This window comes from Mustela erminea, chromosome 19 (genome assembly GCF_009829155.1).
Source record: "Mustela erminea isolate mMusErm1 chromosome 19, mMusErm1.Pri, whole genome shotgun sequence".
Taxonomy (NCBI): Eukaryota; Metazoa; Chordata; class Mammalia; order Carnivora; family Mustelidae; genus Mustela; species Mustela erminea.
In genome coordinates, this window is record NC_045632.1 from 6,301,280 (window position 1) to 6,315,030 (window position 13,751).

General features: G+C 55.4%; 2 protein-coding genes across 6 annotated transcripts; both read right to left on the reverse strand.

Annotated features, from left to right (window-relative positions):
* Positions 1 to 2,637: 2,637 nt before the first annotated feature.
* KLK10 (kallikrein related peptidase 10) lies at positions 2,638 to 6,557 on the reverse strand. Of its 3 annotated transcripts, none has more exons than XM_032326042.1 (6): positions 6,490 to 6,557; positions 5,878 to 5,982; positions 4,996 to 5,179; positions 4,112 to 4,386; positions 3,825 to 3,958; positions 2,638 to 3,285 (listed from the first exon to the last, which is right to left on the reverse strand). In XM_032326042.1, the coding sequence occupies exons 2-6, from the start codon at positions 5,966 to 5,968 to the stop codon at positions 3,133 to 3,135; spliced, it is 837 nt and encodes a 278-aa protein (XP_032181933.1). In that variant the 5' UTR covers positions 5,969 to 5,982; positions 6,490 to 6,557; the 3' UTR covers positions 2,638 to 3,132. The 3 variants fall into 3 exon arrangements, with proteins under 3 accessions (XP_032181933.1, XP_032181934.1, XP_032181935.1); XM_032326043.1 differs by lacking the exon at positions 6,490 to 6,557 and adding an exon at positions 6,443 to 6,473; XM_032326044.1 differs by lacking the exon at positions 6,490 to 6,557 and adding an exon at positions 6,182 to 6,265.
* A 2,376-nt stretch (positions 6,558 to 8,933) lies between these two features.
* KLK11 (kallikrein related peptidase 11) lies at positions 8,934 to 13,613 on the reverse strand. Of its 3 annotated transcripts, none has more exons than XM_032326051.1 (7): positions 13,415 to 13,613; positions 12,605 to 12,656; positions 11,724 to 11,795; positions 11,108 to 11,264; positions 10,466 to 10,731; positions 9,786 to 9,922; positions 8,934 to 9,384 (listed from the first exon to the last, which is right to left on the reverse strand). In XM_032326051.1, the coding sequence occupies exons 3-7, from the start codon at positions 11,761 to 11,763 to the stop codon at positions 9,232 to 9,234; spliced, it is 753 nt and encodes a 250-aa protein (XP_032181942.1). In that variant the 5' UTR covers positions 11,764 to 11,795; positions 12,605 to 12,656; positions 13,415 to 13,613; the 3' UTR covers positions 8,934 to 9,231. The 3 variants fall into 3 exon arrangements, with proteins under 3 accessions (XP_032181942.1, XP_032181941.1, XP_032181940.1); XM_032326050.1 differs by having other exon boundaries at positions 11,724 to 11,798; XM_032326049.1 differs by lacking the exon at positions 13,415 to 13,613 and having other exon boundaries at positions 11,724 to 11,798; positions 12,605 to 12,977.
* Between the last annotated feature and the right edge of the window lie 138 nt (positions 13,614 to 13,751).

Below are 13,751 nucleotides of genomic sequence, written 5' to 3' on the forward strand. Positions count from 1 at the left end.
CTCCTCTAGAGCCCTGCACTGCCTCAATTACAATATATATCACTCGTGGTTATACAGCGTCTTGTTCTCTCTCCGGACAGGGATGAAAGAGTAGAGACTGAAACTGAAGAGACACTATGTGTCATACTAACTGCTTCTGATAACATCTCCATAGCTACCTTTTTCAAAAAATTTATTTATTTTTTAAAGTAGGCTCCATATCAATGCCAGGCTCAAACTCAGGACTCTGAGAGCAAGACCTGAGTTGAGACCAAGAGTCTGATGCCCCCCCACTGAGCCACCTAGGTGACCCTTGATAGCTACATTTATTTTTTCTTAAAGATTTTGTTTATTTAGGGGCACCTGGGTGGCTCAGTGGGTTGAGCCGCTGCCTTCGGCTCGGGTCGTGATCTCAGGGTCCTGGGATAGAGCCCCTCGTTGGGCATTCTGCTCAGCAGGGAGCCTGCTTCCTCCTCTCTCTCTGCCTGCCTCTCTGCCTACTTGTGATCTCTGTCTGTCAAATGGATGAATAAAATCTTTTAAAAAAATTTTGTTTATTTAATTGACAGAAAGAAAGATCACAAGTAGGCAGAGAGGCAGGCAGAGAGAGAGGGGAAGCAGGCTCCCTGCTGAGCAGAGATCCCCATGCAGGGCTTGATCCCAGGACCCTGAGATCATGACCTGGGCGGAAGACAGAGGCTTAACCCATTGAGCCACCCAGGTGCCCCGATAGCTACATTTATTGACCGTACTCTGTGCCTGGCAGGTTTCATATATACTATCTCATTTAATTCTCACTCTTCAACCCTACTCCACAGAGGGGAAAACTGAGATCAAGAGAACATTCCAGTAATTTTCTCAAGGTCACAAAGTGACAGAAATACATTTCCTTCTCTACCCAGTACACTCCTACTTATCCTTTTAAACCCCATGCAAATGTCTCCTGATCTGAGAAGCCTTCCCTGAGTCCTTCAGAAAGAGTCCATGGCCTCTCCTTAGGGCACCCCATGCCTCCTCCTGGTACAGCACTGATCAATTTGTGTTGTTAATCCATCGATGCATTGAGTGGCTTCTGTGTGCCAGGCACTGTACTAGGTATTTAAAGAACAATCACTAGTGCGGCACCTGGGTGGCTCCGTCAGTTAAGCTTCTTCCTTCGGCTCGGGTTGTGATCTCAGGGTCCTGGGATTGAGCCCCATGTCCGGGTCCTTGCTTGGCAGAGCCTGCTTCTTCCTCTGTCTGCCGCTCCCCCTGCTTGTGCTGGCTCTCTCTCTCTCTGACAAGTAAATAATTTAAATAATTTTTTTTTAAAAAGAAAAATCACTAGTGAATAAATCAGAGTCCCTGCTTTCATGGACTGAGTCGGGAGAGACAGGTGACAGACCATTATGCAGTAAACAAACAAATGAGGTCATTCCAGCTCTAACAAGTGCTGCAAAAGAAATAAGCCCAGCAATGGACTGTTTTCCTGGTGACACAGGGGACCCCTTTAGCCACGGCAATCCTGGAAGGCCTGAGGAGGTGACATTTGCATAGAAACCTGAATGACAAGAATGGAGGTCTTGCCTGTCTCCCTGACCTGACTAGCAGCTCCTTGAGGGTAGAACTCTGGTTGATTCATCTCCAGGACCTAGAGTAGGACACAGCTCAGTAAACACTTGTAGTATGATGACTAAAAGGACGGGTGATGTGCCTTTAAAAACGAATCAAGTTCCCACCTCTTCGAGTGTTGCATGACAAACTTAGCTGATATGTCTGATTGGCGTTTCCTGGGTGTGCTAATGGGGGCAGAGGAAGGGAGCTGGAGACTATGTGCCAGTCTTCCATGGGCTCTGTAGGGGCAAAGACCTCGTGGTGGTGGTCACCACTATGTTCTCAATGCCCAGCATCCTGCCTGCCGTATAACAGGTGCTCAGAAATGGAACATCTCTGTTGTGCATATGTTCAGCTGATGTTACATCTCCAGAGTCCAGGCTAAATGGAGGTACCCAAACATCAGTTAGCTCTGCCTGGATTCTGTGTAGAATACACCCCAGCGTAGGAATATTTACATGGCGACACTTTCCGAGAAAGGCAAAGAACCCTTCTCCTTCCATATTTCCAGGGCGAAATTTCCAAGCCAATTTGGGATAGGGTGGGGATGGCGGTGGACTGGGGGTTGTGAGTGTTGGATCAGAGGAGACTTGGGATATGGTGGAGCTGGGACTGGGGCTTGTGGTTGGTGAGAGAATGGAGAGGGATCTCCATTCCCCTAAATCTCAGAGGACTTTTTTCCTTGAACTTAGCAACTAAGGCAGGGCGGGTTCCTCTGGTCTTGGAGGCTGAGGTGGATCTGTGGTGAGGTCCCTTGGGTTCTAGTGGCCCCAGGAAGGCAGAGAAGGGACCAGATGACTCAGAAGTGGCCCAGCTCCTGCTGGGACAGGAGGAACTGGTGCTGGGTGGACCAGATGTGGGTAACAGTGGGAGGGAGGAAGGAAGTGGTTAAGGGGTGCTTCATGGACCTTGAGGGGAGGGTGGGGAGTGTGATTCTCCCATCAGCCCTGAGGGATGGGGATGCAGAGGATGGGGCTCGGGGGCTTAGGACGGGGGTGCTACTCCTGTGCTTCTCTCCCCAGGACACGAAGACATACGTTCATCCTCACCAGGACCTGCTCACAGATCATGACAACAGGGAATATTCAGTCAGGGCTCGCCACCCCCTATGTTAATGCTTTACTGACAGTTACCATAGCAATCTATGCACTCGTGCTATATGATCGTGTTGTATGATCGTCTCTTCACAATGCCTCTGAGGCAGGCACTCCATTGTCCCCATCTTCCAGACAAAGAAACAGAGGCCCAGACAGGTTACTCTGCTTGCCCGAGGTCACACAGCAGGGAGTAGCAGAGGGAGGCAGGCTGAGTGAGTGACGACTTCTCTCAGATGCTGGGTGACCACCAGCTTCCTTGCTTTTCTTGAATTAAACTTGACCACCTCTATTGACACTTTGGCTTCAAAGTGCGGAAAGAGCAGCAGTAGGCAGGGGGAGATGAGGAGAGATGTTAGCAGGTGTTGGGCAGCAGAGGTTCGAACAGAACAGGGGGAGAATTCAGCCCCCACAACTGTGAAGGAAGGAGCAAGACGGCAGCTGGTGGAGTGGCAGGGCCTCTGGGTCAGTTGGAGCGTATGGTTTTCTCTATCCAGGAGCTGTATTTGCAGATCTGGGTGTAGACAGCTGGATGCTGAGCTGAGCCGCAGGGGTAAACACCCCATGAAAGGATGCCCTGCAGGGTCTCGTCACAGACCAGAGGGCCACCGGAGTCACTCTGGGGGGTGGGGGGAGAGATCCATTAAATACAGCGATCCAAGGGCTGTCACTCGGGGGTCTGGGATAGTGATAGGGAAGGAAGGGGTTTGAGCAGGGTTGGAGTTATGTTTGGGTAAAGATGAGCTTGGGGTGGGGTGGGAATTAAGTATGAGCTGGGTTGGAATGGGGCTGGACTGGCGGCTGTGGCTATCGGATGGGGGATGAGAATGGAAGTGTGATACCGCTGGGATTACAGCTTGTGACAAGTGAGGGGATGAAGACAGATGGAGAGGTAGGGATGGGGTCGGGGTTTAGGAATAGCCAGAAGGTGGAAATGCAGTTGAGGATGGGGTGGGAAGTAGGTAGGGCCAGGCACAAACAGGTGAGCAGAGCAGATAGAGTCAGAGACGGGAATGAAGTTGGGGTAGGGACGGGATAGTGTTGGACACGGGGATGACTCTGGGCTGGGGTTGGGGACAGCGATGGGGCCTTCTGATTTCTCATAACTTCCCTATCCTAGCTCCCATGCGTCAGAGACCCGCCCCAGCCAGTCCCTACCTGGCAGGGGTCCTGACCCTGGTCCAGTCCTGCACACATCATGTTGTTGGTGACGACACCAGGGTAGAAGACCTCGCACTCTTTAGGGCTCAGGACAGTGACCCTGGAGCAACTCAGGCCCTTGTTGTACTTCACTGATGGGAGGAAACAGTAGGTAAACCAGCGGCCAGCCCTTAATCCTCCAGGACCCAGGAGTTCACGCCCCCAACCCCCTCCTCCCTCAGACCCATCGTACTGGCCTTCAAGGTATTCCCCGGGATACAGGCCTCAGGGAACCCCGCTCTTGCCTCTTCGGGTAGCCGTGGTACCCCAGCCAGCGACCTGGCACTCGTCTCCGGGCTGGGCACAGCGGTAGGGCAGGCGCAGGGTCTGGATGCGAGGTCCCAGCACAGCGGGCCTGGCCAGCTTCAGCAGCATGAGGTCATGCTCGTCTGTCCGCCTTGGCAGGATGGGGCCTGAGCCCTGGTGGTACTTGGGGTGGATGACATGGCGAGTGGTCCGGCGGAGCTGCTCGCCCTGGAGGAGGAGCAGGTGGTCGTCCCCAACGCGAGCCCATAGAGGACTAGGGAGGGAAGAGATATATGGGGACAAAGCATTGTTAGGAATTGGGACCAGACTCTGAGTCCCTGGGAAGGAGGGTACTAGTAGCAGGGTAGGAGTCTAGACTCTGGGGTATGAGGGAGGAGGGGTTTGAGGGTGAGGACTCTGGGTCTGAGGGAGGAGGGGGGGGTGTGGGGGTGGAGCTGTAGGCTTGAGTTCTTGGGAAACAGAGAAGAATGATTAGGCATTGGGTCTCTGAGCGCTGCAAGAATTGAGTGCTGGGGTAAGCCTCTCTTCCTTCCTCCCTCAGTGGCAGCTCATGAGGTGAACAATTTCTTTAGTTAGAAATGACTAACCACACCAGATCCTGACTTCTGTCTGTGGCGTACAACTACCGACACTTCAACAGAACCCAAGGAGTTTCAGGAAGACAGGGGTGGCCGAAGGCCCAGAAGCGCTCAGAAGGACCACACCGCCCCCTGGCGGCCACAGCACAACCCCACCTCTCCTCCTACGGGAAGTCCTCCAGCACTGACTCGCACAGGGACTCAAGTGCCCCAGCCCTTCCCGCCCCCTCCCAGGGACCTGCCTCCACAGCCCTTCCGTAGCTGCCCCGAGGATCTCCCCTTACTTGTTGTTCCGGCAGTGCGCGGCTGTGAGCACCCAACTCTTGTCCACCAGGACGCCCGCGCAGTGGAACGAGAGGCCACTGAAGAGGGAAACCTGCCAAGGCTGCGAACCGCGTGCGCAAGGAGCGCCGGAGGCCACAAGGTCCACGCCAGTGTCGTTTCTGGGGAGCAGCACCGCCTCCGCGGCTGGAGAAAGAAAATGGGTGGAGATCAGAGCAGGGGCAGGACAAGGGCTGGGTTTAGGGCCGGAGCTGGGGGGCCCGCAGCCAAAACCAGGGAAGCTGGGGGCGTGCAAATTGGGGGTCCTGCAGGAACCGAATGGAAGTGGCAGGAGAAGAACAGCGGGAAAGGGGAAGGAGGCCCTTCCCCTTCAGAGCGGACTAGGGTTAGGAGAGCGAACTGGGTGGATCTGGAGGGAGAGGGACAGGGAAAGGGACAGAGGGCAGCGCCCGGAGCAGAGCGGGAATGGAACGCGACGAGGCCACCAGGGGGCGACGACAGAACGCGACGGAGCTTGCGGAGCAGGGGCGGGAGGTGCGCAGCAGGTGGAGAGAGGGGCGAGGGCAGAGCAGTAGGGCAAGACTAGGGAGAAACGGGAGGAGTAAGAAGGGGTGGGGACAGAATGGGACTGAGAGAGGGGCCGGAGTTAGTAAGGGGCCGGGAAAGTAAGCCGCGGGGAGAAAGGAGTCGGGATCCAGGCTGAGGGCTGGGGTCGGGATCCCCTGGCGAGGAGCTCGGAGAGAGGCAGGGCGGAATTAGGCCCGAGCCTCCTCTGGATCCGCTGGTGGGCGCTGGGGTCCCCAGAGGAGGCGCGGTGCGCGAGGGCTGGTGATGAGAGCGCACTCTCCCGGGGACCTCCCGCCAAGCCCTGTTCCCCGCCTCACCCCACAGTTGCGTCACGAACAGCGGCAACAGCAGCCTCGACAGGGCCCGGGCGCTAGAGGCGGTGCACAGGTGGCGGTGCGGGAGTCCCATGGCCAGGACTGAGACTGGGGGGCGGGGGGGCCAGGACGAATTAAAACAGATGCCTCGTCAGAGACACCCCCACACCCACCCCACCTCGCCCATCTGCCCGACCTGGGCCAAGCCAGCCCTCGCGGACCCGCTGAAAACTTCGGCCCACAACCTCAGGGGCGGACCGACAGACAGGCGATTGGGGCCCGGAACACCCAATACAGGCACAATTACCCTAATGACGCCTCTTGTGGCGTCCTCCTGACCTCCCTACGCCCGAAGGGGGAGCGAGGTCCCAGCCCGAGCTTTCCCGGACTGTCTGCCCAGCAGCCTTTGGGGTCCGCCCTCCTTCACAGGTGGACGGGGGTACGAGGTTCAGAGGCGCATGCCATAGACAGGGAAACTGAGGCTCAACCAGGGCTGCCCGCGACTCGAAGGTCCCCACCCATACTCTCATAACACTCCCCTACTAAGGTGAGGTGCATCCCACCTCACCTGGGAGTCGATGCTGGGAAGAAAGGAGGAGACCCAGCACACCTCACCTGGGAGCCGATGCTGGGAAGAAAGGAGGAGACCCAGAAGTGGCTCTGCCCTGCCCAGTGGGCTGCTGAAATCCTGTGGCCTGGGACCCCTGGCCTGGCCTTCCCTTTTAACCTCAAAGAGCCCGGAAATTTCCCCACCCTCCCCCCAGGGATTCACTCCCTCCTTTCCCTCTCCCTAATTATACCGTGGGTGGGACTGGCACCCAACCTGGGCCCCAGATTCCTGCTCTGGGAGGGGCCCCGGGAATACAGGCTTCTTCTAGAGCCGCAAACACCCTTTTTGGAGCTAGACTGCGTGGGGATTCCCCAGGTCTCCTGTTCCAAAATGCCTTCTCAGGTGGGGAGAGAGGATGCCTTGTCCCTGGGTAGCCTCAGGGTCTCAGAGATAGCATTGGAGAGAGGTGATTACCACCAAGAGAGAGGAAAATAAACAAGGAAATGCCTACCTAATGACTGAGAAAAGCAGAATGCCCGCCAGGAAAGAGGGAGCCCAGAGATAAGAGAGATGGAAGGAAAGGGTAGAAGACTTAAAGACTGAGACACACAGAGACAAGGAAAAGAAGAAATCACAGAGGGGTACCTGGGCAGCTCAGTGGGTTAAAACCTCTGCCTTCGGCTCAGGTCATGATCCCAGGGTTCTGGGATCAAGTCCCACTGGGATGGAGCCCCACATCAAGCTTTCTGCTCAGCGGGGAGCCTGCGTCCTCCTCTCTCTCTGCCTGCCTCTCTGCCTACTTGTGATCTCTGTCTGTCAAATAAATAAATAAAATCTTTAAAAAGAAGAAGGAGGAGGAGGAGGAGGAGAGGAAGAAATCACAGAGATGGAAGGGGAGCAGAGAGGGAGGTGGAGCCCCAGAGCCAGTGTGGAGCTCTGTGCTGAGCCCTGAGCAGTGGGCTCACTGTGGGTCCCAGTGACTAGCGCCCCTCTTCCTTCTGCAGGGGGCGGGTTGGGGGAGGGAGGAGGGCAGTGGATCACACCCAAGTGTGGTCCCATCAGATCCTTCCTGCCATCGGTGTCCCTTCATATGACACACGGGCCGTGAATCACAGGAGGCCAAGGCCACAGAGGAGCGTCAGTATTACCTGGACCAACTCCCTCCTTTCAGGTGAGGAATTGAGGCTCAGAGAAGGCAGTGACTCACAGAAGGTCACAGAGCAAGTCTACCTAACAACCAGGAGGCCCCAGTTCCAGCTCCGGGCTCCTACTCCTCATGGCAGCAACCTCCCCTGAAAGGCGCGCAGGGCGTCAAAAAAAGATCCTGAGTTCTGGACTAGTTGTGGGGCATCTTCTCCAGTGGGAACTGAGTTCACTGCAGAGGTTGTCCAGCTCTGTGCTATCCAGGTGAACTCTCTACGACAGGGGAAGTGCCCTCTATGTGCTATTCAGTACAGCAGCCAGATATGGCTATAGAGCATCTGATATGTGGCAAGCGTGACCAAAGAATTCCTTTTCTGATTTTAGGTTTTTTGGTTTTTGTTTTGTTTTTTTATTTTTTTATTTTAGGTCATTTTAATTTAGAAGGCCCCACGTGGTTAACAGTGGCTGTCCTACAGACCAGCACAAGTCTGGGGAAACTACCTCGCCTGGAGGTTGGAAAGAAAAACAGTTGGGAGCTCCTTTTCTTAATTATGGGCAGGCTGACTTACCTACTGTGCTATCATTCCTTTAAGTGCACAATTTTACAAATAAGAAAACTGAGCCTCAGTCAAGGCAGTTTCGCTTGGTAGTTAAGAAATCATTTTGCTTTAAAAAAAGAAAAAAGGGGGCACCTGGGTGGCTCAGTGGGTTAAGCCGCTGCCTTCGGCTCAGGTCATGATCTCAGGGTCCTGGGATCGAGTCCCGCATCGGGCTCTCTGCTCAGCAGGGAGCCTGCTTCCCTCTCTCTCTCTCTCTGCCTGCCTCTCTGCCTACTTGTGATCTCCCTCTGTCAAATAAATAAATAAAATCTTTAAAAAAAAAAAAAAAGAAAAGAAAAAAGAAAAAAGTCCGGGCACCTGGGTGGCTCAGTGGGTTAAGCCTCTGCCTTCGGCTCAGGTCATGATCCCAGGGTCCTGGGGTCGAGCCCCACATCTGGCTCTCTGCGCAACAGGGAGCCTGCTTCCCCCTCTCTTTCTGCCTGCCTCTCTTCCTACTTGTGATCTCTGTCTGTCAAATAAACAAATAAAATCTTCAAAAAAAAAAAAAGAATAAAAGAAAAAAGAAAAGGAAGAAAGAAAGAAAAGAAAAGAATGAAAAGAGGAGACGTTGCTTTAGATTCCTTGCTTTTCTCCTTACTGGCTGTGTGACTATGAGCAAGTGGCTAGTTTCTCTGTGCTCAGTTTCCTCATCTGCAAAATGGGCATAATAATGGCACTGAATCTTTGTGAAGATTAAGTTAGTTGATATGTTTAAAAGCCCTTAGATCAGGGTCTGGCATATAAAGCACTCCAAAGATTCGTTTGTTCACTAAGTATTTATTGAAACCTTAGTGCATGCCAGAAGTTGTCTTTGGGGCTCAAGGACACAACAGTGAATGAAACAACTATTATCTCTTCCAGATCACAAATTAATACAAGACAAGATTTGAACCCGGGCCTCACTGATTCCAAACCCCAAGCAGATTATTAAGCCACAGCCTCTCTCATAGTTCAGGAAGCTGAAAAGAAAATACATAAAAGTGTCCTCGCTCAGGCTTGACTATTAACAGAATGAGTAAGAGCCACATCGCCAAGTAGAGATCAGGGGTGTTGGGCTGGTCCTGGCTAGTTATTATCCATAGTCTTCTGGATCCAGTCTACATATTTGCAGACCTTTGTATAGACACCAGGCTTTCTGGTGACAGCACATGGATCCTGGCCCCAGGAGATAATGCCTTGAAGAGACCCATCACACACCAGAGGGCCCCCAGAGTCACCCTAGGTATGGAGAGAGAGAAAACCAGTCAGAAAAGTGGCTTGGTCATGGGAGGGGGTCAGGGTTGGGCATTGTGTTAGGGAGGAGGTGGTACTGGGATGGTGTTAGGAGTGGGGTGGAGATTGAGGATGGGGTTTGCGAGATGCTAGGGGATGAGGCTGAAGCTATGGTGGCAATAAAGATGGGGTTAGGATTGATTAGGGGATGTTGGGGCTGGAAATAGGGGTGGGAATGGGGATCCCGTGGAGGTTAGGAATGGGAACTAGGGGTGGACACGGAGTTGGGGTGGCAGGGTGAGACAGGGTCAGGGTTGGGAATGAGGTTGTGGCTGCAGATGAAGAGATGGTTGAGGTAGGAGACGGGAACGGGGAAGCGGCTGGAGACCCAGGCCCTGTCCCCTGACCTGGCAGGAGTCCTTGCCCTCTTCCCGAACACTGGCACACACCATGGTGTCTGTGATGTTGCCGGGGTAGGCCTTCTCACACTCCTCGTGCTTAATGATGGTGATGTTGGCGCATCTTAACGTATGGGGCAAGTGCACTGTGGAAACGGCATGAAGGGATGTGGAAAACGAGGGACCCTGGCCCCGTTCCCCATGCTGCGGTGCCTGCTCTGCCACACACTACAGCCAGTCCCCGTCCTTCTTGCTTGCACCCAACTCCTCTCTGTGCTCCTAGCAACAGCACGGGTAATGCTAGTGAGTAAATGTATTATGGCAGTCGTTCTATATACACTATCTCTGATCCAGCCCTGGTAGGTGGGTGAGATCATCCTGATTTTACAGAGAAAAAAACCAGGCTTCAGAGATGCAAAGCCACGTGCCTGAGGTCCTGCAATGAGCACATGCCTGGCACATCATGTCTGTCTGACCCCCAGGCTAAGACTTTAGTCTCTACCCTACGTGGCTCTTACGATTTCCCTCTTCTTTTTTACTTATCCCAGCACTGACACCCCCAGGGAACCCCCTCTTGTACTCTTGTACTCTGGGAATCTCCCCTCTGAAGTCTCCTCTGGTTCCCTCTGTCCTTCCACAATTGGGATCACCCACCCCTGCCCTCCATGTCCCCCATCTGGAGCCCCTACACTGGGGGCTGGACGTGGTGCCCCAGCCAGAAATGAGGCAGCGGGTGCCCGCAGTGACACAGCGCGATGACAGGGTGAGCGGTCGCACGGCCCTAGTGATGAAGGCTGCGGTTGCCATCTTCACCAGCATGATGTCATTGCGGTGGTCTTTGTTGGGGAGGCTGTTGTTGAAGTCTGGGTGGGGGAAGGACTCGGTGGCCGTTCGGGTCTGCTCACAGCCATCCCGCCGCTGGAGGTTGTGTTCCCCCAGATGAACTACATATCGGCTGAGGTGGGAGAGATGGCGGTCAGAGATGGAAGGCAGGGGAGAGGCAGGAGAGGGGAGGAGGGGCGAGACATGGGGCAGGGGGAAGGGATGAGAGCACCTAAGAGAACAAAGCAACATAGCTTCACTTCTGACCTCACTCATTCCCACTTCCCACAGAAGCCTCCTTCCCAACCGTATCCGTATCCCCATCCCAACACCGGACCCCCTTCCCAGAGCCATCCCAGGTCCGACGCCTTCCGTCCTTCCATCCCGGCTCAGTGTCCATCATCCGTGTCCATGTTGGATCCCACCACGTCCTCCCCATCCCCAAACCCCTCTCCATCCATCTCTCCATCTCCAGCCCCCTGCTGGCCCGCCCCAGCCCCCGCACCCACGGCTTGCGGCAGTGAGCTGCTGTCAGGAGCCATTTGGGAGCGATGAGGGTTGCCCCACAGAGCAGCCGGGTCTTCTGGAACAGAGCCACCTGCCAGGGCTGGGAATGAGGAGAGCACTGGTACCCCTTGATGATCCTGGTCTCTCCCCCTACATGCCCTGGAGGGGAGTGAGGGCAAAAGAGGGGGCTCAGGCATGAGACAACTCCCAGAAGTGGGGGTGGGGAGAACAGAGAAGGGGTGGGTGGCCTGGGCCCCAGCCTGGTGTCCCGCTGAAATACATCATCTGGCTGGACCAGGTATTAAATGACTGAAATCCTTCGCTGCTGGTTGGTCAGTAGCGACTGTTCTGTGCTGTCTGTATTCTGCCGCACAACAGTTGCCCCAGCCCCTCCCTTGGGACCCTCCTTGACCTCTCTCCACTCAACCATCTAAAGGGATTATGCTTGGCCCAGCGAGGGGCATTCAGGACCTTATCATGGCTCCTATATCCATTTGGATGCCCTGTGGGTTATTCTGTATCTTCAGCATTGGCTCGGTCACCATCCAGACATAGAGGGTTGAGGGACCCTAGAGACCAGAGAGGGAGGCCTTTGCCCTCCCGCATCCCCCATCATACCTGTCACCAGAGCAATCATGATTAACTGAAGAATCATCATGGCCTGGAGAGGGGAAGGGCAGGCCCCAGGTTCTTCTGGGAACAAGAAGGGACAAGGGACCCAATCACTTTATGGGGAGGCTGGGGAGGGACTGGTTCATGCCCTCTCCTCCCTCCCCTGCCTGCTCTGGCTCTCCCCAGGGAGAAAAAACAGGGTTGGAGGAACACCCAAGGTCTCACCACGTCCCAGCCTCCAAAGCTTTAAAAAAAAAAATCCGGTATCAAGGTGGCCTTGGAGGGGCCGATCTCAGCTAAAAGCTTCTCTGTAGCCATAGCCAGGGAGGATGTGGCTGATGCTGGGAGGGTCTTTAGCTGGGGCAAGGGTTTGGCTGGCCCTGTTTTAAGCCAGCCATGGTACCTGTGAGATGCATCTGGGAGAATGTTTTCCTTCTTGCCCACCTGAGACCTAGCCAGCACCCCCCAGCGCCATTCCGCATCCACCCCAGGGTGCTATAGGCCCTTTGAGAGCTGCCAGGGTATGCAGCAGGGGGCTCAGCCTACTAAGGACAGTGCTCGGGCCCTGTCCTTCTGAAACCCTGCCCCTATGAAGGACAGACAGATGGAACTGGGTGGGGCTGGTCCAGGGAAGAGCCAGTGCCCTCAGCTGCCCTGGCCTGCAGGGGGGTGGGGTGGAGGGCTGGAGTCAGCTATCAAAGCAGGGATCGGAGGTCACTGAAGTTGGGGGCAGGGCAGCCAGTAGGAGAGACAGAGAAGCAGAGAGCACCCGCCCAAGCCAGGAAGGACAGAGCAGAGGAAGAAATGGCGCAGAGGCAGAGGAGGCCTGGCCGGCTCTGGGAGCGCAGGCCCCTGCCAGAGGGTCTTCCCTTCCCTCCCCGACTCACAGGCTCTGGGACTGGGGCTCTGGGTGCCGGCTGGTGGCGGCGGCGGCGGCAGCTGCGGCGGTTTGGGTCAGAGGCAGATTGGGTCAGAGCATCAGGAGGAAGGCAGGTGCGGGTGGCCCGGATGACTGGGCCTCCTCGCCCTGCCTTACTGCCCTGGGGGTGGGGTGTGTGCGCCTGCCCGCCTGCCTCTGTCACCTCTCCAAGCCCCTCTTCTCTCTGCTTCTCCTCTCGCCTGCATCCTTCTGGGTCTGTCTCTCTTCATCTTTGGCGGTTGCTTCCTTTCTGTAACTCTGTGGCCATATTTCTCCTTGCCTCTCAGTGCTTATGCCTCTCTGTCTTTCTATCTGTGTCTCTCTCAGTCTCTCTCTGAAGGACTCTTCTAATTCTTTATCTTTCTTTGTGTCTCTGTCTCTGCCTCCCTCCACCTCCTTCTCTCTCTCTCTCCCTCCGCCTTGTTCTCCAGGCTCTGTGTCTCTCCTCCTGTCCCTCCTCCTCCCTCCTCACAGCCCAAGCCCAGGTGGGCCCCTGGCTTCCTCTGGGCCCTCCCTTCTCCATTCCAAGGAGGGGGGAAACTGGGGCGTCACAGAGGTGGGGCTGCTGCCAGCCGAAGGGGCAGGACCAGAGGGTGGGGGAGGCAGGTCAGGGCCTGTGGGAGTCAAGGCCCGGGAAAGGGAGTCAGCCCTCAGCAAGGCCCCAAACCCTTGCGCTCCTCTGGGGCTTCGCTTCTGTCCCCCTTCCCTCCACTCCCTTCTCCTGCCTCTGCCTCCCCGGGGAACCCTGGGGCCCCCCAAACCCAGCTGTGGCACTTACTCGCTGTGAGACTCAGGTCCGATGACTTCCAAATCTGAGAGCCACCTCAATTTCCTGTCTGCCGATCCCTCTATCTCCAGGCCTGCTTGTTATCAGAGAGATCTCCTGCCTCTCTGTCTGGCCCTCCTCTCTCCCCTAACCAGAAGTGGGGCAAGACGACCAGGTATGGGTTCCTCAGGCAGCCACCCTGGCCTCAAACCCCGGCTCTGGCTCTTCCTACCACAGTGACGTGAGCCGAGGAACTCCACCCCGTGAGGCTCAGTTTCTTCATCTGCGAGATGGGGGGGACAGCCCTGCCTTGAGGTGTTTGGGATGAAGACTCCAGGAGAGCCCAGCA